Genomic DNA, 25,446 nt, shown 5'->3' with positions numbered 1-25,446 from the left:
TTGCAGCTGAGAGGCCGGCAAGTTAGGCGGGGAACGTTGGAGTTCGCCAGTCACTGGAGCAAGCAAGCCTCCCTGTTTGCTTCAGTGCATGCCTGCCGGCCACCATCTTGGCTGACAGTTAATTTGCATAAGGATATGCTGATTAGCCAATGGGAAGGGTAGCAGTCGTACGCTAATTACCATGTTTCTCTTTTAGTGTAGATTACCGTTTCTTCTTGGTGTTTTTGTTTGTTTGTTTGTTTGTTTGTTTGAGGTAGACCTATAGCGTTATAAACTTTCCTCTCAGGAATGCTTTCACTGTGTCCCATAGATTTTGGATTGTTGTGTTTTCATTGTCATTTGTTTCCAGGATCCTTTTTATTTCTTCTTTGATATCTTTGGTAAACCGATCACTATTTAATAGCATGCTATTTAGCCTCCAAGTGCGTGATTTTTTTTCATTCTTTTTATTGTAGTTGCTTTCTAATTGTATGCTTTTGTGATTCCAGAAGATGCTTGATGTGATTTCTGTCTTCTTGAATTTGAAGAGACTTTGCCTTTGTCCCATTATGTGGTTTGTCTTTGAAAATGTCCCTTGTGCACCTGAGAAGAATGTATATTCTGAAGCTTTGGGGTGAAATATTCTGAAGATGTCAGTTAATTCCATCTGATCTAGTGAGTCATTTAGGATTGCTGTTTCTTTGCTGATTTTTTGTCTAGAGGATTTATCCATTGATGTCATTGGGGTATTAAAGTCCCCTACTATGATTGTATTGCTGTCTATCTCTCCCTTGATATCTTCCAGACTTTTTTTATGTATTTGGGTGCTCCTGTTTTGGGTGCGTATATGTTTATCAGAGTTACATCCTCTTGTTGAATTGCTCCCTTTAGTATTATGAAGTGGACCTCCTTATCTCATGTTATGGCCTTCACTTTGAGGTCTATTTTGTAAGATATAAGTATTTGCTACCCCATCTTTTTTTTTTCCATTTGCCTGAATAATTTTTTTCCATCCCTTCACTATCAGTCTATATGAGTCCTTTGTTCTGAGGTGGGTCTTTTGTAGACAGCAGATACATGGGTCATGTTTTCTTATCCATTTAGCTACCCTATGTCTTTTGATTGGAGCATTTAATCCATTTGTGTTTAAGAATATTATTGGTAGGTACTTGTTTTTGCCATTTTTATTCTTTATGCCTGTGTTCCTTCTTCCCTTTCTATTTCTTTTTACAGCAATCCTTTTAGCATTTCTTGCATTTCTGGCTTGATGGTAATGAACTCCTTTAGACTTTTTTTGTCTGTGACACTCCTGATTTCACCTTCAATTTCGAATGATAGCCTGGCTGGTTATAGTATTCTTGTATTCAGTCCCTTGCTTTGCATGACTGTATATTTCATTTCATTCCCTTCTGGCCTGATGTGTTCCTGTTGAGAAATCAATTGATAGTATAATGGGAGATCCTCGTAGGTAACTTTCTGTCTCTCTCTGTGGCAACCTTTAAGATTCTTTGTCATTGATGTTTGCCATTTTAATTCTGATATGTCTTGGTGTTGGTCATTTTGGGTTCATCTTGTTTGGAACTCTGTGTGCTTCCTGGACTTGGGTGAGTTTTTTCTTCCCCAAATCAGGGATGTTTTCAGTCATTATTTCTTCAAACAGGTTTTCTATTCCTTGCTCAACTTCCTCTTCTTCTGGTACCCCAGTTATGCAGATGTTGTTTCATTTTGTATTGTCCCAAAGCTCACTTAAGCTCTCCTGCTTTTTAAGTGTTGTTGTTTTTTTCTGGTTGCTGCTTTGCTTGAGTGTTGTATTTTTTACCTTGTCTTCTAAATTGCTGATGCAGTCCTCAGCTTCTTCTAGTCTACTCTTGATGCTTTCCATTGTGTTCTTTATTGCAGCTATGTCATTCTTCATTTCATCTTGATTCTTACATGTGTTGTTGAATTGATCTTCCATCATTTTCAGCATCCTTATAACCATTGCTCGGAATTCTTTCTCTGACAAATTGCTTACCTCCATTTCATTTATTTCCTTTTCTGGTGATGCCACCTTTTCTTTCATAAAGGGGTTGTTTCTTTGTCTTCCCATTTTTTTAAATATATTTTATTGATTTTTTACAGAGAGGAAGGGAGAGGGATAGAGAGTTAGAAACATCGATGAGAGAGAAACATCGATCAGCCGCCTCCTGCACATCTCCTACTGGGGATGTGCCCGCAACCCAGGTACATGCCCTTGACCGGAATCGAACCTGGGACCTTTCAGTCTGCAGGCCGACGCTCTATCCACTGAGCCAAACCGGTTTCGGCATGTCTCCCCATTTTTGCTGTTCTTTTGTGGTTGTTTCTGTGTATTAGATCAAACTCCTATGTCACCCAAATTTTTTTGAGTTTGTCTTAATATAGTAGATGTTTTGTGGGACCCAGTTGTGTAATCTCTCAGGTCTTCTGTGCCAGTTATTCTAGGGATGCCTCTTGTTGGGATATTGGGTTCTCTTGGTGTAGTTGGGTCTTGAGTGTTACTGTCCCGTTCGTGGATGATGTTTCCTCTCAGGGTGTCTGGTTATGTGGCTCACACTCTGCCATCTTGACCAAACAGCCCAAAATAAAACTCGACAAGACACAACACAAAGGGAACAAAACAAGAATGTACTCACAACACCAATAACCCCAATAAAAGTGACCACCAGAGAAAAGAGAATTAGGAAAAAGGAAAGATCAAAAATTATACTGAGAAAAGGAAAAAGGTAAGAGAGAAAATAAAACGAAGGGGGGATAAATATATGTGTGTGTGTGTGTGTGTGTGTGTGTGTGTTTGTGTGTGTGTGTGAGTGTGTGTGTGTGTGTGTGTGTGGAGAAGACTCCACAAAACAAATAAATAAACCAAAAAAATACAAACAACAATCACCCAGAAAAAAAAAGGGGGGGGGGGACAGAATCTGTAGAGACAGAGTTTATATACAGAAAGTAGGGTAGAGGAATTCAATGAATAGGGAAGGACCACAGTTTAACATAGAGGAGGTAGAAAGAGAATGAGTGGATAAGAAAAAAAGAATAACTAAAACAACATTTTTTAAAAATTTGTCTATTCACTTATTTTTGGAAAAGGAGAATAGAGGCAAGAGCAGATTGGCTTGAGTTTAGTGAGTCAAACTAATTAAACAATTAGGAGAAGATAGTAAGAGAAGGGAGGAAAAACAAAAGCATAGAAAAAAACTGACTAGTGAAGAAAGAGAAGAGAGAAGGGTGTATGGACGTGGAGCAAGGGAGAGGATATTAGATATATGAGTAAGCCAACAGAGACTACAATAATAATAATGGGTCACTAACAGATAAAGAAGATCAATTTTTAACAAAGGGTTAAAAGAAAGGTAAGAGAAAAACTAAAGTGGGGACAGGAGAAGAGAAAACAGGATAAAAGAAGAAGTGAAGAAAAGGATGGAAAAATAAAATAACAATAAAAATAGAATGAAGAAAAGTAATACAATAAAAGATAAACAAAAAATTTTTTTTAATAAAAGATTGAAAAAAAAGTGAAGTGTCATTTGCTTCAACCAAGTTTTACTGGCCCAGTGGGGCTGGTTTAAGACCCCACTCTTCTGTTCTGTCTGCCATTTCTCAGTTTCCTGTTAGATAGCACTGTATTTAGGTTCCAAGTAATCCATCGCTCCTCTGTGTCTGTCTCCACAGCCTTGGTTGCAAGCAGGTGGGTCAAATCTGCCCGCTTTGCAAGTCTGCCTGCTGTCAATCTTAATCACTCAAGTGTCTGTTTCTGGCAGGGCTTTAGGTGGGTGTCACTGTCCAGACTGAATGGCCCTTCTTCAATCCAGTCTCTGAGGGCTCTTTGGGACTATGCAGTGTCTTTGTTTCATTTGTACAGCTCAAGGTGTAGTCTGGGTATGGCTGAATTAGCTGCCTTGAGGTTGCTGGGAGGGGCTGGCTCTTCAGTAGAAAAATGGCTGCTTAGGTTTGGAAGGTCATGAATATCTCAGGACCGAATTCCTGGTCACCTCTCCCTGCCCTGCTTTCCTCCACAGCCTCTCCCCAGACTCCACAAATCTGCACCTCCACTGGCACTGCAGACTCGGGTGAGTGTTTGTAATTGAAAGTTCCTATGAACTGGATTTAGCGAATAAAAGCAAAGGCAAAACAACCACGGGACTGCAAGTTTCTCTCCCGGCACTGCACTGCTCAGGCAGCTCTTCAGGCTGCCTTTCTGGGCACAACCTCTCGCAGCTGTGGACTTAGATCTAGATTCCCCAGCCGCAAGTAGCCCTGTGGACTTCCTTTCCACAGTTGGATGTTAGGCCTGTCCCCAAGGGACGCGGACTTGGTGCAGTGCAGCTTCCTTCTGACCATTTTGGCCTGGTGGTCGTGTGTCTCTCTCTAGCTCAAGTCCCTGATCCTACCATTCTCCAAGCGCATTCTGCTCTTCCAGCTGCAAATTGTCTCACCAGCTGTGTCCAATTTACCAATTCCGCATGGATGTTCTCCAACTTAATTGCTCCTTCAGTCTGCTCCGGGAAAAGGCGCAGGACCCGTCTGCCTATTCAGCCACCATTTTCACCTCTCTCTCTCTCTCTCACCTACATCATTTTTATTCTGTAATTTGCTTTAGGAGAGTTAAAACTCTCAGGAAAGTTCGTATTGAATATTTAGTCAGAAAAATTACTTGTGAGGGGAATATTGAATCTCAATATCCCAAACTTAACCTATTACATCTAGATGATCCTATTGTAGATGTTACCCTGATGGTTTAGTGTACCTGTAATATTTTCTTTATCAGTGAAAATTTGTATCCTATATACTTTGCTGAATCAGGAAAGTTAATCAGTATATCAAGGGCTTTGACAAAGGAAAACTTTATGGGTATTAGTTAATCAGAGAAGTTACCTCATTCTGCTGGACATTTAGTTAAATATGTTTTCATTGATGACTAGTAATACGCTTTAGTCTAAATGGTAGGTAGCAGAATTTTGTGTTTAAATGAGATGATACTATTAACAGGGTAGGTAATTTTTTTTATCTTTAATCAGTTCATTATAATTACCTGAATATTGAAATCTATTTTACTTGAAAAAGTTCCAAAGGGTGACTTATTTTTTTAAATATATTTTTATTGATTTCAGAGAGGAAGAAAGAGGGAGAGAGAGATAGAAACATCAATAATGAGAGAGAATCATTGGTCAGCTACTTCCTGCATGCTCCCTACTGGGGATCAAGCCTACAACCTGGGCATGTGCCCTGACCGAGAATTGAACTGAGATCTCCTGGTTTATAGATTGATGCTCAACCAGTGAGCCATGCCATTTGGGCAATTGACTATTATTTTTAAACTGCACTAAAAGCTTTTGTAAACTCACATTTTCTCACTTTTTTTTCAATGTCATATTATTTTTCTGGTGTATACCCCAGTGGTTAGACATAATATAACTTACTAAGTGATCACTCTAATCTCATACTCATCTAACACCATACATAGTTATTATATTATTATTGACTGTATTCCCTGTGCTATACTTTACATACTCATGACTATTCTGTAACAACCAACTTGTACTTCTTAATTCCTTCACCTTTTTTACCCCTTCCCCCTAAACCCCCTTCCATTTGGCAGCCTTCAAAATATTCTCTGTATCCGTGAGTGTGTGTCTGTTCTGCTTGTTCATTTTGGTGTTTTTGTTTTTTGGGTGTTTTTTAGATTCAGTTTTTGATAGATATGTATTTATTGTTCGTATTTTTGACAATATTTTTTCTTCTTAAAGATGACCTTTTAACATTTCATGTAATATTCGTTTGGTGGTGATGAACTCCTTTAGCTTTTTCTTGTCTAGGAAGCTCTTTATATATCCTTTGATTCTAAGTGATAGCTTTGCTGGATAGAGTAATCATGTTTGTAAGTCCTTGCTTTTCATCACTTTAAATATATTTTGCCAGTCCCTTCTGGACTGCGAAGTTTCTGATGAGAAATCAGCTGAAAGTTTTATGGGAGCTGCCTTGTAGATAACTATTTTTCTCTTGCTGCTTTTAAGATTCTTTCTTTGTAATTAACCTTTTCCATTTTAACTCTAATATGTGTTTGTGTGATCCTTTTTGGATTCATCTTATTTGGGAATCTCTGCACTTCCTGGACTTGTGTGTCTATTTCCTTCACCAGGCTAGGGGAGTTTTCTGTCATTATTTTTCCAAATAGGTTTTCAATTTCTTACTCTCTTATTCTTCCGCCACTCCCATGATGCTTATGTGGATAAGCTTGAAGTTGTCGCACAGGCTTCTTACACTATCCTCATTGTTTGTATTCTTATTTTTGCTATTCTGATTGGGTATTTTTTCTTCATTTTATTCAAAATCATTTTTTTTATTCTCTGCTTCATCTTCTCTACTGTTGATTTTCTGTAAATTATTCTTCATTTCAGTTAGTGTATCCTTCATTTCTGAGTATTTCTTTTTTATAGTTTCAATGTCCTTTTTTATGCTGTTGAAATTCTCACTAAGTTCCTTGAGCATTAGTATAACTAGTATTTTGAACTCTGCATATAGTGGATTGCTTGTCTCCATTTTGTTTAGTTCTTTTCCTATACAGTAGGTCCTCGGGTTACGTCGGAGATCCATTCCTACAGTGTGACGTAACTCGATTTTCGCTGTAAGTTGGAACCCACCTACATAAGCACCTATGTCACTCACATGGAGCACATACACAACAGTAATGAAGTGAAACAGTAAAAAAAATTTAAAAGAAAGATAACAATTCCTGACCTTTACTTGTGATAAATAAATAATAAAGAACATAAAGCACATATGTACATACGTTGAAATGACAGAACTTTTTTTTTATATAAATAAATGGGAGATGGCGACTTAACCATGAAACGATGTACTCCGACGTAACCCGAGGACTGTATTGTTCTATTCTTTCATTTCAGACATGTTTGTCTCCTCCTTTTGTCAGCCTTCCTGTTTGTTTCCATGTATAAGGTAGAGCTGTTACATCTCCTGGACTTGGTAAAGTGGCCTAATGTAGAAGGTGTTCTGTATAATCTAGTGGCTTAACTTCCACGGTCACATGAGCTAGGCACTCCAGCTTGTCCCCCTCTCCAATCTTGTGTGGACTGTATACATCCTTCTGTTGTAGTTGATCCTTGATTGCTGTTGGCACATCAATGGGAGGGATTTACTCCCAGGCCGATTTGCTGCAAGGACTAGCTATGACCACAACCACTGTGGAGAATCTGCTGTACAGGGTCCACCCCACAGAGATGGGCCTGCTTCAGTGGAGCTCTAGTGCCTGCTGAATCTGCCCCAGAGTGTGTCACTTGTGCAGGTGGTTAGATAGTGCTTCAGTGTGATCTGAAGCTGTCCACCAGGTGCACTGGCTCTGGGGCTTCCTGGGAGGTGCATGCAGCCAAGGTCAGCTACCACCTATCTGGAGCCACCCAGCATGAGCTACAAAATAATTGCAGGTGGCTACTACTTGAGCTAGAATTAGAGGTGCCCAGAAAAGGCCAAGCTGGAAACTAAGGCCGGCTACTGCTAGTACCAAGCCTGGGGCCATTTAGCAAGTGGTACAGGCCACACTGAGGCCAGATGCTGCTTGTCTGAGAAATTTTAGGAAAGTCTGAAGCATGAGCCAAGACAGGCCATTTGTATGGAAACAGCTTGGGTGTGCCTGCCAGTTTGGTGGAACAGGATTTCAGGGAATCACCAGGGCAGGGTTAATAGTGTTACTCAGGTTGATGGAGATTCAGATAATGGCACCTACCTGCTGACTCTATTGGGCAGGGTGGGGAAGGGGGGTAGCCTCAGAAAACGTTCAGTGTCCTCTGCAAGCATTTTCGTCAAGAACAGTGGTCAGCAAACTGCGGCTCATGAGCCACATGCTGTTCTTTGGCCCCTTGAGTGTGGCTTTTCCACAAAATGCCACATGCGGGCGCACATGTACAGTGCAATTGAAACTTCATGGCCCATGCGCATAAGTCTATATTTTGTGGAAGAGCCACACTCAAGGGGCCAAAGAGCCACATGTGGCTCGCAAGCTGCAGTTTGCCGACCACAAAGCTGTACCCTCAGTTCTTTCCCGATGTCAGACAATTCACTTCCTCTACTATGTCCCTGGTGCCTTTTGATATATTTCCCCAGCACTGGAGCTTGGAGGGAGTAAGTTTGAGTAAGTGAATGCACAGGCCCTTTAAAAGGAACTGCTTGGAACTCCAACAGCCTCATATTACTCAGCCACAATCCTTACTGATTTTTACAGCCAGAAGTTATGGGAACTTCTCTTCCTGGCACTGGAACTCTGGGTGGGGAGGTTGGGAGGGCTCTTGGGGGGCTGGGACCCCTTGCTTCTCAAGTGGTACCTCCACAGCTGAGGTAGTTCTCCCAATTTTTATCCACCACACGTGGGTGTGGGGACCAGCCCATTCTAGATCTCTGACCCTCCTGCCAGTCTCTATGTGGCTTATTCTTTGAATCCGTAGTTGTAGGACTTCCATTTTGCTAGATTTCAGGCAGTTCTGAATGATGGTTCTATATTTTAGTTGTAATTTTTATGTGGTTGTTACTTTACTTCTTGATAGGAGTACAAATGTGCACATGAATCTTTCTCAGATTTGAAAAACAGATGTGGCCATTTAAAGCTTGTTGGTTTTGACTTCAACTTAGAATCAGCAAATTACCACCATATTGGCAGTTATTTCCTTTTAGGTATTGCACCTATTTATTAAAATAATTAAAAGAAGAACATTTCAGACATTTGTCAAAGAATATTATCTGTTGGATTCATTCTTTGATTTCTTCATTATCTATCATTCATTTTCAAACACCAGGTTCTGGAATGGTAAATCTCATCCTGTGACCATGACCCACAGGACAGGAAGGAATCCATATGCAACAAGCATTTTCTATAGACTAAATTGATAGTTTCTTGAGTAACTGTATACTAATGTTGCTTGGTTATATACAGTGGGTAGAAAAAAGTATTGCATTTACATTATTATTATTATTATGGAATATTCACACACATAAAAATAGAACAGTATAAGGATCCTTATATCCATCTTGTTTCATTAGTACCCCTGTTCACCCCCCCCCCCCCCCCAGTATTATTTTGAAGTAGATTCTGGCCATTTTATTTCTTTTGTATACATTTTAGTATATCTCTCCAAGAAAGAACACTCAGAAAAATATAATGATCATACCAGTATCACACTTAAAAGAAAAAGAGAATAATGTAATTTTAAACACAAATTTTACAAGCACTGATTTATTTGTCATATCTTTTATAACATTTTCCCAATTGATGGATGTGAACAGAAATATCATGAAGAATATGCAAACCTTTTAGTAATAGAATGGAACCTGTGTGTTCAGTCAAGTTGGAAATTGTTTGCCTAAAGCATCGTCCTTTTTTCTACATTTAATTGAGCCCTGTCTGTCGACCTAAAAAGTTCTTTCATTTGAATGCTAATTTAAGCTAGGGATATAATAAGGCACTTAAAGAAATGTGTGACATAGCTAAACGTAATTATATACTAAATTTATGATAGACTTGTGTTAAACATGAGTTTTGTAAGTACCAGAATAACTCGATTGCATTGGTAAAAAATAAAACCTTTCCATTTCGTCCAATTGGTCAAGGCTTAGGCTCTCATTTGTAGGTGTGATATTGGGAAAACTTGTCAAGACAAAATCTAGAGTGTCATTTATGCCCCTAAAAGTTGTATTTTTATCCAACAAGCTTGGTAGAATTAGAGACTTGGAAAGAAAGTTGTTCTCAAGAAATTTCAGAGAGGTTTTCAGTAACATAAGGTGGTTAGGATGTTTAGTCCTGTTTCAGTAATTGGTCCAATCAGAAATGCATAACATGGTAAATGCCAAAAACTCATTTTGGTAAAAGTGTGGGGTTGTGTTGTATGTGATAAGATTATTGAAGTAACAGACATCCATTCCAATCTGGCTGTGGTTTAGTAGTGTATGATGGTAATTTTTTCACTGACAGTTCTGACCTGTGTCTGGATAGAACTTCCAGGACAGTGGCAGGGATTTCAAGAATCTCCCTTATTTGGCACCCATTTTGTTGGCCTGAGCTGAGGAAATAACGGGCCTGGGAAATTGGACCAGAACTTGAGAACCCTCTTTCCCAGTACTGGATTGTGTATTGTTTTTATGGCATGGTCTGGTCATCTTCTTCATCATCTTACCATCCCATCCCACCCTATCCCTGAAGAAAATAACTTTAATTAACTAAACAAGGTAGAGGATAGGAGCCAGTTGTCTTAATTCATGTTATGCTTGTGTGTGTTGTTTCTGAATTTTATTGCATTTGGAATACTGACTCTCTTACTCCTAGAGCTTAAAAACAATCTTGTGTGCCAGGAATACCAGATACTTGTCTCTTTTGACTCTGGGTCACAATGGTAGGTTCAGTTACCAGCTAAGTCATGTGATTGAACAAGTCCGTGTTAGGCTCCTGAACCTGATTCTGAATATCATTGACGGATGTATTGATGTAGGGATTATCTTAACATTCTTCATTCTTAAATTGAGATTTCTTTAAATTACTTCATTTCTACATAAATGCAGAAATGAAATCTAACTAAAATTATTACTATTTGGCTTACATTTACTTGTATTATCTAGAGCTTCTTATTAGTTTGTTTGAATCAGATGTTTTACAAGTATCATTATATATATTTATGAAGGAAATATCTTTCAAAAGATAAGTATTCTCCTATTTCTTTAGATCAGCGGTCGCCAACCTTTCGGACCTCACAGACCACCGGATGGCGACCGCTGCTCCAAAGGTTTCCTTAAACCAGCGGTCTCCAACATTTCAGACCTTACGGACCACTAGTGGTTCGCAGACCACCAGTTGGCGACCGCTGCTTTAGATCATTTAATTAGAATTGATCTCCTTCCAGGGAGTATTTATCATGATCCAAAGGGACAGCAAGCTACTAGGCCTAAAACAAGTTATTACACAGGAACATTTTCTTTCTCCATGTTCATATTTAAGCAAGTAAGATCTTGTTAGATTTTGAATGACACTTCTCTGTCTAAAACTATGAAGTGATTTCCTTCATGCTTAGAATAAAACCAGACTTCCATCACGACCTAGAAGACTTTATATCATCTAGCCCCTGCCTTCTCTGTGTCTCTCTCTCATAAGTCTCTTGACTTTCTCATAAATTGTACTTAACACTTGTCCTCTTTCTGTTCAAATTATATATGACTAGAGGCCTAGTGCACAAAATTCATGCATTGGGGGGGGGGGGTGTCTCTCAGCCCAGCCTGCGCCATCTCATAGTTCGGGACCCCTCGGGGGATGTCAGCCCACCTGCAGCAGAGGTGGGAGAGGCTCTTGCCACGGCTGTTGCGCTCGCCAGCCAGCCTTGAGCCTGGCTTCTGGCTGAGCAGGGGGCAGCTCCTGCGTTGAACGTCTGCCCCCTGGTCGTCAGTGCACATCATAGCAACCGGTCATTCTGCCGTTCAGTCAATTTGCATATTAGAGCTTTATTATATAGGATAATCTCTCCTGCCTCATGGGTGGTTGCTGAGCCCTCTGCACAAAAAGTTCTGCCCTCAGATTTTCAACTTTCGACTCAAATGTCAAGTTATTAAAGGCTTATTAGTAAGCAACCTGACAAACTATTTTTTTGGACCTAACAGTTTCTATTTCATTACCCTGTTTTGTAGACTTTGTTGCATTAATTAGCTGAAATTGCATTTCTTTATTCTAAGTGGTCTACTCCTAGATCCTGTAATTAAGACAGACTGGTTTTCAGCCCTCTGCTTCAGTTACCTCATAGGGTTGTTGTCATACAGATGAAATTAGTTAACAGTATCATGCACATAGTAGCAATATATTTATTACCTGCTGTTGTTAGTATTATTATCATGATTATGTTAGTGGTTTTGTCCATCTTCTTCACTTCTCTATCTTCAGTGCAAAAAATAATGCTTGGAGCATAAAATATGCTCACTTAATATTTGTTCTGTATGTAATAATGTGTTGTATTTTACTATTGGAAATAAAGTTGAATTTAATATAGTGTCCATATTTTTCAAAGTATACTTTTTTTACATGATGATTTTAAAGGTTGAATTATGAATGTTAGTTATATAAGCATATTTTCATATTTGAAAAATAGAAACTACTGACTGAAACATCAGTGTTATTAATTTTAAGAAAGTCTGTGGTAGGCCTTAGCCAGTAGCCCAGTTGGTTAGAGCATCATCCTGATACTCTATGGTTACAGGCTTGATTCCTGGTAAAGTCCAATGAATGCATAAATAAGTGGAACAACAAATTGATGTTTTCTCTCTCTCCCTCCTTCTCTTCCTTAATCTCCCCTTTCCTTGCTCTCTCTCTAAAAATCAATAAATAAAAAATTTTTTAAATCAATAAATAAAGTCTGTTGTAAACATGTTGGTTTGTAAGTGAAATTACTTGCATCTTGAATATGAGGAGTTTTTCTTTTTTTGTGTTATATTTTTCATTGCAAGGAAAATATAGAAAATTCTTCTATAATGTTACTTAATATAGTAAGACAGTTTATGAACAGAACATGTGGAAGATTCTGCCTATAGATGCACCATGTCTGATCAAAGAATAAATGTTACATTTTAAAAACAAAATAGAAATGTGTACAATACTGGTCTCATTCTGAAGGGTATGTTTCCTGAAACGCCTGCATAGGTAGAGCAGTGACTAGAGATAGAAATGGCCAGTCACTAGATGTTGGGGTCCAGCCCCAGCAGATCCAGGGGTTCCCAAAGGTGTGGACGGAGTTGGTGAAGAAGGAATGACACGGAGGCAGCATTCAGTTGATCAGCATAGCGAGGTTCTCCAGCCAGGTTCTGTCTTTTATTGTCTTGCTACATCTGTATTTATACCAGTTCATTTTAATCCTATCAATTTCTATTCCAAAGGTTAGGGCGTTTCTTATCTCCATTCCAGGGAGTAAAGATTATTTAGCTTTAGCGTGATTGTTCGAAGTTAAAGTGATTAACTACCTGCCTGGCACTTAGTTAAGGGGTTTTATTCCCTCCCTAACTTCAGGGAAAAATCCCAACCTTTCTTGGAGAGGTGACCTTGGTTAAAACATAGCGCCAAGAAGGAGAGCAAACATATAAAGAACAGTATGCCATATACGCCAGGTCCCTTGAAACATATGCTGTGCAGATGTTTCTTCCCTGCAGCGACTGTGTCAAGCAGCAAGGATGGACCGGCTTCCAGCAAATTCCCCCTTTTTTATTTTTTAAATGATAGCGCATGTAAATCAGCGGCCACCTCTCGGATTGGGTTGTTTAAGACTCGGAAGAAGACTGACAAGCAATGATAGCGAGCATAGCCATAAACACAGTGGATGGAGTGCACAAGGAGCCTTTTTCCTGTAGAAGGTTGCTGGCCTCTTCAGTCAAGGGATTTCAGCTGTCCTCAAGTCGGTGGTTTGGTTGTCCTTGTTGATCTGGCTAGCGGGTGGCATCATTGGCGACGGGCTTCCTGAAGCGTCAGCGAGTTGAAGGGCTGCATCAAAGGGTCCATCAGGGCCACCCATAATGGTGGTGTCGGTGTCCGGGGAGGAGTCAGCTGTGCCCTCTGGGTCGGCTAGGGGAGTCCTGTTTGGGCGCCTTATGTTGGGGTCCTGCCCCAGCAGGTCCAGGGGTTCCCAAAGATGTGGACGGAGTCGGTGAAGAAGGAATGACACGGAGGCAGCGTTCAGTTGATCATCATAGCGAGGTTCTCCAGCCAGGTTCTCCAGCCAAGTTCTGTCTAGGTTCTCTTGCCATGTTCTCTCCCTAGGTTCTCCAGCCAGGTTCTCAGGAGTTTTTCTTTTTAATTTCTTAACCTTTTACATTTTTCCCCAAATAAAATATACTCTGAATATTCTCATTATACATCATATCCTAATTATAGCAACATTAAAAATCTTTTGATGGGAACCAAGTCAGGCTAAAGATCATCTTTCCCTTTTTGCTATAAGTCACAGTTCTCTTGCTGATAGTAATCTTGTGCACTCCATCCACTAAGATTATTAAGATGTTAAGCTTCTCATTGTGCACTACACTTTCCCTTTTTCTTTATTTGAATTTTAAGTTTCACTTCTTATGCCTCAGATAAGAAACCAGCCAATTCTAGAGCATAAAACTAGTTAATCTGAAATTACTGCTATTCTAAGTGGAAATGTAATTTAATACTGTGTATCTCCACAATAGACTAGAAGCCACAGTACTGATAATTTTGTCATATTTCAAGATGATTTTATTAAAGTCACACCTTTTATATGTGCAGAATGAACATAGTTCTTGGTCCAGTCAGTCTCACATCCATAATTTGATCCATCTTGTTTCAGTAACAGATCCTCTCTTTTCACTATTCTTCGGTCCTCAAATTAAAAGAATAGTAACAGAATGAGAATGTAAAGATGCTGTCTTAGCCAACCGGGGCTACTATTACAAAATACCGTGGACTACTAATAAGTGGGTTAAAAATAGACATTTATTTTTCATAGATCTAGAGACTAGAATCCAAGGTCTAGGTGCCAGGCAGATTTGGTTCCACTTCAGGACTCATAGATGGTTGTCTTTTCAATGTGTCCTCACATGAAGGGGAGAAATAGAAAGGGGTGCTCTGGTCTCTTTCTTTTCTAGTAAGGACACTAATCCAGTCATGGGAACCCCATCCTTAGGACCTCATCTAAGCCTAATTATTCCTGAAGGCCCCACCTCCAAATACCATCATATTGGGGGTTGGTGTTTCAACATAAAAATTGAGAGACACAAACATTCAGTCTATAATAAATGCTTAAATTAAACCAATTTTCATAAACTATTTTTCCCTAAAGGATTGGTAAGAAGAAAAATATGGTTAAAAGCTGAAACCATAACTTGACAACACATTGGTGCTCTGACCTTAATACGATTGCTCGATTATTCAAAGTTTGAACTAAAAAATTTGTTTCCACCAAATTTGAATACTAATTATTATAAGCACTGAAGGTAATTCTAAAATACTTTGACTGGAACTTCAGAATGTTTTTTGAGTAAACATCTAGCCCTCTAAATGATTTGAAGAATATGATATTTATCTGGGTATGTGATATCTAGAATGTTATTTTTTAAATATTAGTCCTGTTTTTAATTATTGCACAAATGTTTGTATTCCAGCTCTTCATTATGCACACATTTTGCATATTCATTGTAGACAGGGCCCAGGTCATAATAGATAGTAGGAGTGACTCAGTATGTTATTTCTTTGGCATCAGTGAAAGAAGATGATTTTAAAAGGTGTATAGAATGCCTTAGTTAAACCAAGACTTACAGACTAAATCTCATTTTGTGCTGTCCAAGACTGAAGTCAGATTATTTAATATGCAACTATATAGACAGTACATTCTTTCCTTAACCCTAGCAATTTTTCCCCATTCTAGATGTCAACTCAGGCAGGGCAGACTAGGTTTAACTTGAGATTTTCCCTTTCCCACCTTGAAGTGTAGGCATTCTCACAGCTGCTTTCTATCTAGATCTTACCAGTATGTGTTTTCTTTAGCTCTTTGTGGGTTACCCCCTCCAAGTACCTACTCACACTGTCAGAGATTACCTCTAATAAAAGTGAATTCCATATTTTAAGTAAGGGTTACACCATCTGTGCTCAGGGAGAATGTTACCTTGCATCCAAAGCTTGGGAGAAAGGCAGTGCATATCTCCTCTAGAACTGTTCCTTCGAGCTGATTTAAAAATCCATCAAATCTTTAAAAATCAACTTATTATTTTATAGCAGTGTGAATTAAAATTTATCCTAGAATTATTCACACTCAGCTTTTTTACATGCAGTTATTTTTGTTTTATTTTGAAAAAAATATATTTTCTTTTGGCTAGAAATGAAGGCTCTTAAACTTATTTTTTATTAAATGTTATTTTTCCTTATAGGTCTACTTCCCCTGCAGGACAGCATCATTCTCCTATGTCTTCTAGACATCACTCATCTTCCTCACAGTCAGGATCATCTATTCAAAGACATTCTCTTTCTCCTCGTCGAAAAAGAACTCCTTCACCATCTTACCAGAGGACAATAACTCCACCTTTACGACGTTCTGCTTCGCCTTATCCTTCACATTCCCTGTCTTCTCCTCAGAGAAAGCAGAGTCCTCCAAGACATCGCTCTCCAGTGCGAGAGAAAGGGAGGCATGATCATGAACGAACTTCACAGTCTCATGATCGGCGTCATGAAAGGAGGGAAGGTATGCACTGTATTTTATCTGGATTTTTAAAAGTCACTTAAGTAGATTTTTTAACTTAAACTTGGACATTCAGATTTATTATTATAATAAGGGATAGAAGAGAACTCTGTTATATTAAGTCTTCTGTAACATACAGAGGAGAGGTCTTGAGGACAGTAGGAGGTGCTTAATGGCATGGGCATGTAAACTGTTAGCATGTGTATTAGTTAGTTATATGTATACTAAGTTGGTGCTTTCTTTAAGAAGTTTTACTTGAGTACTCTCAAGTTCTAGAAATTTTTGGTCATCTTATTTTTAGCACACCCTCCTAATTGCTGAGTTAATTCTTTTAAAAAATAAAGAGGTGAAGGAATGAGAAGCAGCCAACCACAGGGCAGAGTTTGAAAGCATCAGAAGTGTTTTAATAAAGAGGTAAGAGTAGGGGGAGCATTCAAAGGATCAGTGCAAACCAAGTGATAGTTTTCCAGGTATAACTCAAGAAAGAAGTAAACAAAGCAGTTTCCTTTCTTAGATACCTGAGAATTAAGTTAACTTTGAATTTGCTACACCCTATACAAGCTGAGATGCTATCATTACATGACAATACAGTGTAATATCTCATCTAATATCTCTGTAATTGTCTAAGCTTCTTATCCTTGTTTATTTACCTTGACAAGTTTTTCCCTAACTTCTCCTTAGTTAGTTTTAACATAATGAGTGCTCAGAAAATACTTGCTTACTTGCAACATTTCTGTTTCATATGCATTTTCAAAGGCTGTTTATGAGTACAGTATAGCAGTCTCCCATGAAACATGTTGAATTTAGTTATTCTCTTCCTATCAACATTGCAAGCAATAATTAATCAAGTTTTGTTTTTTTTTAATATATTTTATTGAATTTTTTACAGAGAAGAAGGGAGAGTGATAGAGAGCCAGAAACATCGATGAGAGAGATCGATCAGCTGCCTCCTGCACGACCCCCAGTGGGGATGTGCCCGCAACCAAGGTACATGCCCTTGACCGGAATCAAACCTGGGACCCTTGAGTCCGCAGGCCGACGCTCTATCCACTGAGCCAAACCAGTTCGGCTAATCAAGTTTTTTTTATTCAAGAAAATAATGGATACATAAGTAGAGACTGGAGAGAGCACCTATTTTATAGAATTATCCCTGTGTACATGATTTTTGGAATGAGATCAGTACATTAGTATTTTAATAAGATATTTAACAACTAGAATTGATTAGGAATATAGTATTTCTTTAGTGACTACTTACTGAATGGAAACTCTTTATTTCAAAACATAATTATTAAACACACTAATGAAGTGGAATAGTATGCAGTTGATTATTTGGGGGATTGCTTTTTTGTGGTAAGAGTGGCTTATGTTATAGGAAGAATCCATATGTGTTTAGCTTCTTTGTAAAGAGGACATTTCTTTAACCTTCCATACATGAGTGTAGCAGATGTTTGTTCCTCTCTATTTAGATGTCATTTTCTGAAATAAGAATAATTTTAGTGGAAGAATGAAAACGGAGGTAAAAAACAAAATATAGTAATTAGATGTATTTGTACAGACAGATGGGGAGCATCATGAAAAAAAATATTAAGTGAACATATTTTTAGGCATAGTTGGTATTAGAAGAGGACTAGAAGTAATAGATGTTTACAAGAAGGGATGGAGACATATCAAATCCTTGCCTTTGCTGTCCAGCTTACTAACTGTATGCCACTGTAAAGTCTTTAATGCCATTTGAGGTGGTCATGAGTGGTCTCCCGGTCATCTGACCTAATATTTGGTAGAGATGATTAAAGTAACTGTGTGCCTCTGCATCTCAAAGTGATTTCTTAAAAGTAAGCCACTAATTATATGAGATCAATTTATTTGTTTCAATTGTCTAAGAAATAAGTATGGGTAAATTGGAGCAGGGGAAGATCTTATTTAGAGTTTATTCAATAAAAAACAATTATCTAAGCCAGTGGTTCTCAACCTTAGCTGCACATTAAAATCACCTGGGAATCTTTTTAAAATCCTGATTTCTGGGCCTCATCCTTCGGAAATTGTGTTTCTTTGTTACTAATTTTGTGGCCTTACCCCTTAACAAAGAAGCAGAATTTCCAGGGGGTGAGGCCCAGAAATCAGGATTTTAAAAAGATTCCCATGTGATTCTAATGTGCAGCCAAGGTTTAGAACTACTGATAAGCATTAGTAAAAAATTGCCTTTGGAATTTTAGCTTTTGGATGGATTTAATTTTCTTACTTGACCATATTTTCTCCTTTTATTTTCTTCAAAGAACATGAATTATCATTGTAATAGAATTTTTAAAGATCCATATTAAATATATTGGGGGTTTTCATTTCCAAAATTGCATTACAGAGACGAGAGGCAAAAGGGATAGAGAAAAGGACACAAGAGATGAACGAGAGTATGAACAGGATCAGAGCTCTTCTAGAGACCACAGAGAAGACAGAGAACCTCGAGATGTCCGGGATCGAAGAGATGCCAGAGATACTAGAGACCGGAGGGAACTAAGAGACTCCAGAGACATTCGGGACTCCAGGGAGATGAGAGATTATAGCAGAGATAACAAGGAGAGCCGTGATCCCAGAGATTCTCGGTCTACTCGTGATGCCCATGACTACAGGGAACGTGAAAGTCGAGATGCTCATCGAAAGGAAGATACATATCCAGAAGAATCCAGAAGTTATGGCAGAAACCATTTGAGAGAAGAAAGTTCTCGTACTGAATTAAGGAATGATTCCAGAAGTGAGTCTCGAGGTGAAATTAGGAATGACCGGATGGGCAGAAGTAGGGGAAGAGGTCCAGAGTTACCTGAAAAGGGTAAGGTTTTTAACTTGTCAGTCGACTGTATCTTGTATATTTATATAGAAATTATTAAATCTCCTAAGATTTCTTTTCTAAATATATTATTGTTACATCTAAAGTAATTTTCAATTAATTAACTCTTAATTCTGAATAGAAATTGTGAGCTAAAGTAGTAAAAGATAAGTTGAGCCTGACCTAGACCCCCACTTTGAATTATATCATGCCTAAAATCTTAATTAATGTGAAACACTAAGAAAATTGTTCTCAGGAGAAAAAAAAGGCAAAAGGAAATAATTTCTATACATATATTTAATTTCAAAATGATCATTAAAATGGGATTAAATGGTGGCCTTTCAAAACTGGTAGTGTCAGAAATGACTGATTTGTGTATTCTTCAGTATTTGTACTTGCTTCAAAACACCTCAGATCATCACATATCAGGATTTTGAGCCATTTTTCTTATCTTCCCCTATAAAAGCATTTGTCATACCATAAAACTACTACCTAAATGTATTTGACTATCTCCAAACTGCTTGGAGTGGATTAGCTTTGTCTTCCTCCACCATCCTTTCTCCCTTCCCCAAAACACTGCTGCACAGCCTGATCACTCAGTCTTTTCATTGGTCTATTGGTCTCTCTTGGTCAATATTACAGCTTCACATTAAGCTGAAGGCCCCTCACCATCTTCTTCATCGTTGTCTTGGGTTTTCTTAGCCCTTTGCTTTTTCATTTACATTTTGTAAATGTAAATAAAAATACCCATTTATTAAAAAAACACACACCTATATACTGCTCTATACCCTGCTGTTTTCACTTAAAATATATATTGGAGATAATTCCATATTATTCAGTTTGGTAAACAGCCACCACCTTTTTTTCTGGTGCATAGTGTTTATTTAATAGGATAGACCATCTATCCTATCTGATAATAGACAAACATGGTAATTAACCGTACCTCCGACACACTTCCCATTGGCTAATCAGGGCGATAGGCAAATTAACTGCCAACCAAGATGGCAGCCGGCAGCCAGGCAGCTGAAGCGAACAGGAGGCTTGCTTGCTCCAGTGATGGAGGAAGCCAAGGTTCCCCGCCTGCCACTGCCGGCCTCTGAGCTGCACTCTAAGAAACAATTTTGCAATTATAGAAGCTAAACAAACCCCAGGAACCTGCTTTCAGCTAGCCGGGCCTCAGACCTGGAGCTTCAACAGTGTTTCAGTTATAGAAGCCAAACAAACCTAGATACCTGCTTTCAGCAGCCGAGGTCTCAGAGCTGGAGCCGAGCCTCAGAGCTAAAGCCGGCTCTCAGTTCCAGTGACAGCCATAGAAGGTAAATAAATCCCAGAATAAAAAGAAAAAAGAAAAAAAGGAGAGGTTGGGGGCTTCAGTTGCCCGCCAGCCTGAAAACGGCCCTCAGCCCCTCACCCAGACTGGCCAGGCACCCCAGTGGGGACCCCCACCCTGAAGGGGGTGCGACCAGCTGCAAACAGCCATCACCCCCTCATCCAGGCTGGCCAGGCACCCAAGCGGGACCCCCCACCCTGATCCGGGACACCCTTCAGGGCAAACCAGCCAGCCCCCACCCGTGCACCAGGCCTCTATCCTATATAATAAAAGGGTAATATGCAAACTGACCCTAACAGCAGAAGGACTGGGAATGACTGGTCACTATGACACACACTGACCACCAAGGGGCAGACGCTCAATGCAGGAGCTGCCCTCTAGTGGTCAGGGCGCTCTCACATGGGAGGAGCTCTGCTCAGCCACAAGCCAGGCTGATGGCTGCCAGTACAGCAGGGGTGGTGGGAGGCTCTCCTGCCTCCTCAGCAGCGCTAAGGATGTCCGACTGCAGTTTAGGCCTGCTCCCCGCTGGCAAGTGGACATCCCCCGAGGGCTGCCGGGCTGCCAGAGGGATGTCTGATTGCCATCTTAGGCCAAATCACCTGGGGAGCAGGCCTAAGCCAGCAGGTGGTCATCCCCTGAGGGGTCCCAGACTGCGAGGGCACAGACCTCTAGTCCTATCTAATAAAAGAGAAACATGGTAATTAACCGTAACTTTGCTACCCTTCCTATTGACTAATCAGGGCGATATGCAAATTAACTGCCAACCAAGATGGCGGCAGGCTGCCAGGCAGCTGAAGTGAACAGGAGGCTTGCTTGCTCCAGTGACAGAGGAAGCCAAGGTTCCCCGCCTGCCTTGCCGGCCTCTGAGCTTGCTCTTCTATATTGTTGCAAATATAGAAGCTAAACAATACCCAGAAACCTGCTTTCAGCCATCAGAGCTGGAGCGAGCAGGACTGAAACAGTGTTGCAATTATAGAACCCAAACAAACCCAGATCCCTGCTTTCAGCATCTGAGGCCTCAAGCTGGAGCCGGCCTCAGAGCTAAAGCCGGGTCTCAGCTCCAGTGACAGCTATAGAAGGTAAATAAATCCCAGAATAAAAAAAAGAAAGAAAAAAGGAGAGGTTGGGAGCTTCAGTCGCCCGCCAGCCTGAAAATGGCCCTCAGCCCCTCACCCAGACTGGCCAGGCACCCCAGTGGGGACCCCCACCCTGAAGGGCGTGTGACCAGCTGCAAACAACCATCATCCCCTCTTCCAGGCTGGCCAGGCACCCAAGCAGGACCCCCATCCTGATCCGGGACACCCTTGAGGGCAAACCAGCCGACCCCCACCCGTGCACCAGGCCTCTATCCTATATAGTAAAAGGGTAATATGCCTCCCAGCACCAGGATCAGCAGAGCCGCGAGGCCTCCCGAACCCATGATCAGCAGAGCCGCAAGGCCTCCCGAACCCAGGATCAGCGGAGCCTCGAGGCCTCCTGAACCCAGGATCAGCAGAGCTGCGAGGCCTCCTGGCACCGGGATCAGCGGAGCTGCGAGGCCTCACTGCCCTGGTGTCAAGCGGAGCCGCGAGGCCTCCTGGCCCCTGGAGCAGTGTGACAGGGGGCAGCGCCCAAACCTCCTGATCGCCCTGCGGCTCTATGTGTGACAGGGGCGGGGCCACAACCTCCCTATCCGCCCTGCTCTGTTCCTGACGGGAAGGCGCCCCAACCCCCTGATCAGCCCTGCTCTGTGCCTGATAGGGGGGAGCTCCCCAAACCCCTGATCGGCCCTGCTCTGTGCCTGATAGGGGAGAGCTCCCCAACCTCCTGATTGGCCCTGTGTGTGACAGGGGAAGGCGCCCCAATCCCCCCCCCCCCCATGGGCCCTGCTCTGTGTGTGATGGGGTAGAGCCACAACCTCCCCATCAGCCCTGCCCTGAGTGTGACAGCAGCAGTGCCCCAACCCCCTGATCCGCCCTGCTCTTTGTGTGACAGGAGTCAATGCCCCAACTCCCCTATCGGCCCTACTCTGTGTGTGATGCGGGGAGCTCCCCAAACCCCTGATTGGCCCTGGGGGCTGAGGGACACCCCCCCCCCTCCCGCCAGTGCACAAATTTTTGTGCACCGGGCCTGTAGTATATATATAAAAGGCTAATATGCAAAGTGTCCCCTCGGGGGTTCGATCAGGAAAACGAGTTCGATTGCTCGCTATAACACTCGCTGACCACCATGGGGCGGCATGAACATGGCAGGCAACAGCAGGGCGCTGAGAGAGTGAGGCAAGGAGGAGGCAGGGGGGACTGCAGGGTGGCAAGGGAAGGAGGAGGCAGGGAGGCGGGGGGGTGGGGAGGGAACCACGTGGTGCTGGTGCTTGGATGGCGATGGCGAGAGAAGGAGGAGGCGGGGAGGTGGGGAGGCGGGGAACCAGATCGGCCCTGATTGCTGGCCAGGCCTAGGGACCCTACCCATGCACGAATTTCATGCACCATGCACGAATTTATTAAAAGTAATAAGCCCTACATTGTTGGTTATTTAGATGTTCCAATCTTTTTTTTGGAGCAGTGCTTAAATGAATAACAATGTACAGGTGTCACTAAATGATGTCTTTAAAAGCATTTCATTTTCTTACGCTTATTCCAGGTGTATAGAAATAATAATTGATATTTGTATATTAATCTGACATTGTGATGTGCTTTATTTTCTCTGTAGAGCTAATTAGATCAGTGATGGCAAACCTATGACACGCATGTCAGAGGTGACACGCGAACTCATTTTTTTGGTTGATTTTTCTTTGTTAAATGGCATTTAAGTATATAAAATAAATATCAAAAATATAAGTCTTTGTTTTATTATGGTTGCAAATATCAAAAAATTTCTATATGTGACACGGCACCAGAGTTAAGTTAGGATTTTTCAAAATGCTGACACACCGGGCTCAAAAGGTTCGTCATCACTGAATTAGATGATCTTAAACATCTATGTCTGGGAACAGGCCAATTTGACTCTTCTTTTCTGGTTTTTATTTACTTACTGTCAGTAACCTGCTGGCCAGCTTTTGTAATACACAGTGCTACCTCAGTTCTGTAATTTAATTCGTTCCAGAAAGCTGTTTGAGAGGCGGTTTGTTCGAAAACCAAATCATATTTTCCCATTAGAAATAATGTAAATGGAATTAATTTGTTCCAGACCCCCAAATGATTTCCTGATTTAACCTTACTTACAGTACAGCACTTCCTTACTTAAATTTATTGAACCACCCCCTACTATCCTTAAATCACTTTCAGCGGTCGTTCCAGGGGTGTCTTTCAGGAGGTCAGTATGCAGCATTTTTGGTTTTTCACTCATCACTGTCTCTGTAATGCTGTTGCTGGCTAACTGCTTTTCCTTTGCCCAGTTCAGCTTCAATTTTTCTACCTCTTCAATTGCCTGTGATCATTGTTTCTTTCACACCCTTAGCAATAATAGCACTCTTGATGGCCTCTTTATGATTTAAAATTGTGCTAAGCATCCATTTTGCCAGCAACAAAAGCAAAAAAAAAAAAAAAAAAGACAAAAACATTCACAGCACAGTTTCCTGAGGTGTTAACAAGGTGAGGTTTAGCCATAGACTGACTCATACAGGAGCATTCTCCTTTGTTTTTGGCCTGACAGACACTTTTTATCATGTGGATGTATCGAAAGAAAGCATGGTGTTTATAGATTTTTTTTAGCAGATGCTTTCTATTGTGTTAAAGATGTCTCCTAATTTTCCCATTTTAGCTAGCATCTTTTATCATGACTGATTTTTCTGTATCTTGAGAAGTTCATAGAGTATGTCTCTTTAGCTTTGTTACTTACGTTAATTTTTTTAATTTAGAACTATCCTTAAATTACTAAGATAAATGGCATTTTTAAAGTTTTTTTAAGTTCTAGAATAAGTTTGTTAAACTTTAATTTTCATTTAAATTTCCATGATTTTAATTGAGATTCACATAAAATTAGTGGTTTTATTTATGGTAAATATTTAATAACTAACTCTTCAGGAAAAAGTCCTCACTTGTAGCTTTTACCAATACCATGGTATAAATACTTCTGCTATAGCAGATTTCCATCTACTACTGAAAGGAATTTTAGGGATAAAATAGGCAGGTTTAGGGAGTTTTAGGAATAAAGAGGGTCCATGGAGAGGACTGCGTAGGTAAGGGCTTGGAGCTGCCAAAAGGCATACATTCACAGAGGGGGAAAAAAAAGAGGTGCCACAGAATAAGGGGATAGGAAGACATCCATTCACAGAAGATAGGGGAAAGCCACAGGGTATGGGGAGAAAAAGAAAACAAACTTTCACAGAGGATAGGTAAATGCTGACAAATGGGAGAAGTAGGAAAACAGATTTTCACAGGAGATAGAGAATTCTACCACTGAAGCGGGAGAGAAAGAGGGAGGCACCATGTGGGTTTTGAGCTTTGAAATTTATATTCTACCAATTGGGAGATAGTGTGGAGAGACAGAGATAAACCTTAGAAAAAAGGAGCTTAGCGGGTTACCCCCCTTGGGACTCCCTCCCTACGTGGAGTCTGTACTTACTTCCAATAAATTTCCACCCTTTTCATCTACCACCTTTTGTCCGTGGCTTCATTCTCTGAATCCATCTGGACAAGGACTGGGGAAAGAAATCACCCTTGCATCCTGCTCAGGAAAACAACCTGACTCACTAACATGTCACTTAATGTGGAGTTGGGAAGAGATGTGCACAATTGACTCTTTCAAGCCAGTGTGAACCGGTTCTACAATACCACTTGCTGCATAGTTTGTTTTATTGTATTTTCCTTCTTTGGGTTAGGGATCAAAGTTATACTAGTCATAAAATGTGTTGGGAAGTGTTGCTTCTTTTTTTCTCTTTGGCACAATTTGTAGATGATATCTGTTCTTTGACAATTTGATAACATTTCTCTTAAGCCTTGTTTCTTATTTTTCTGGTATTTAGAGCTTTTACTACTAATTGACATTCTCTAAGAGTTAAATATTTAGATTATTGTAGTAATTATAGATTTCTGTTTTTTTCTTGAAGCAGTATAGTAAATTATTTTTCTAGGAAATTGTTTTCAAGTTTTTATACAAAGCTGTTTCTT

General features: G+C 40.4%; 1 protein-coding gene across 9 annotated transcripts in view; it reads left to right on the top strand.

Moving 5' to 3' along the window:
- Window positions 1-25,446, top strand: part of ZC3H13 (zinc finger CCCH-type containing 13) — a 143,772-nt gene that overhangs the window by 74,752 nt on the left and 43,574 nt on the right. For 5 of the 9 annotated variants that reach the window (XM_070409142.1, XM_070409141.1, XM_070409146.1 and 2 more), the window contains 3 exons: window positions 4,014-4,064; window positions 15,904-16,214; window positions 18,568-19,032. In XM_070409142.1, the coding sequence (XP_070265243.1) occupies window positions 4,014-4,064; window positions 15,904-16,214; window positions 18,568-19,032 (827 nt within the window). The remainder of the gene's footprint in view (window positions 1-4,013; window positions 4,065-15,903; window positions 16,215-18,567; window positions 19,033-25,446) is intronic. The other 4 variants (XM_070409145.1, XM_070409144.1, XM_070409148.1 and 1 more) reach the window with 1 other exon arrangement.

This window comes from Myotis yumanensis, unplaced genomic scaffold, assembly GCF_028538775.1.
Source record: "Myotis yumanensis isolate MYYU_CA2020_CCGP unplaced genomic scaffold, mMyoYum1.0.hap1 SCAF_3, whole genome shotgun sequence".
In the NCBI taxonomy this organism is placed as follows: domain Eukaryota; kingdom Metazoa; phylum Chordata; class Mammalia; order Chiroptera; family Vespertilionidae; genus Myotis; species Myotis yumanensis.
The sequence above is the reverse complement of the archived record's forward strand: the minus strand, read 5'-3'. Positions and strand labels throughout refer to the sequence as shown.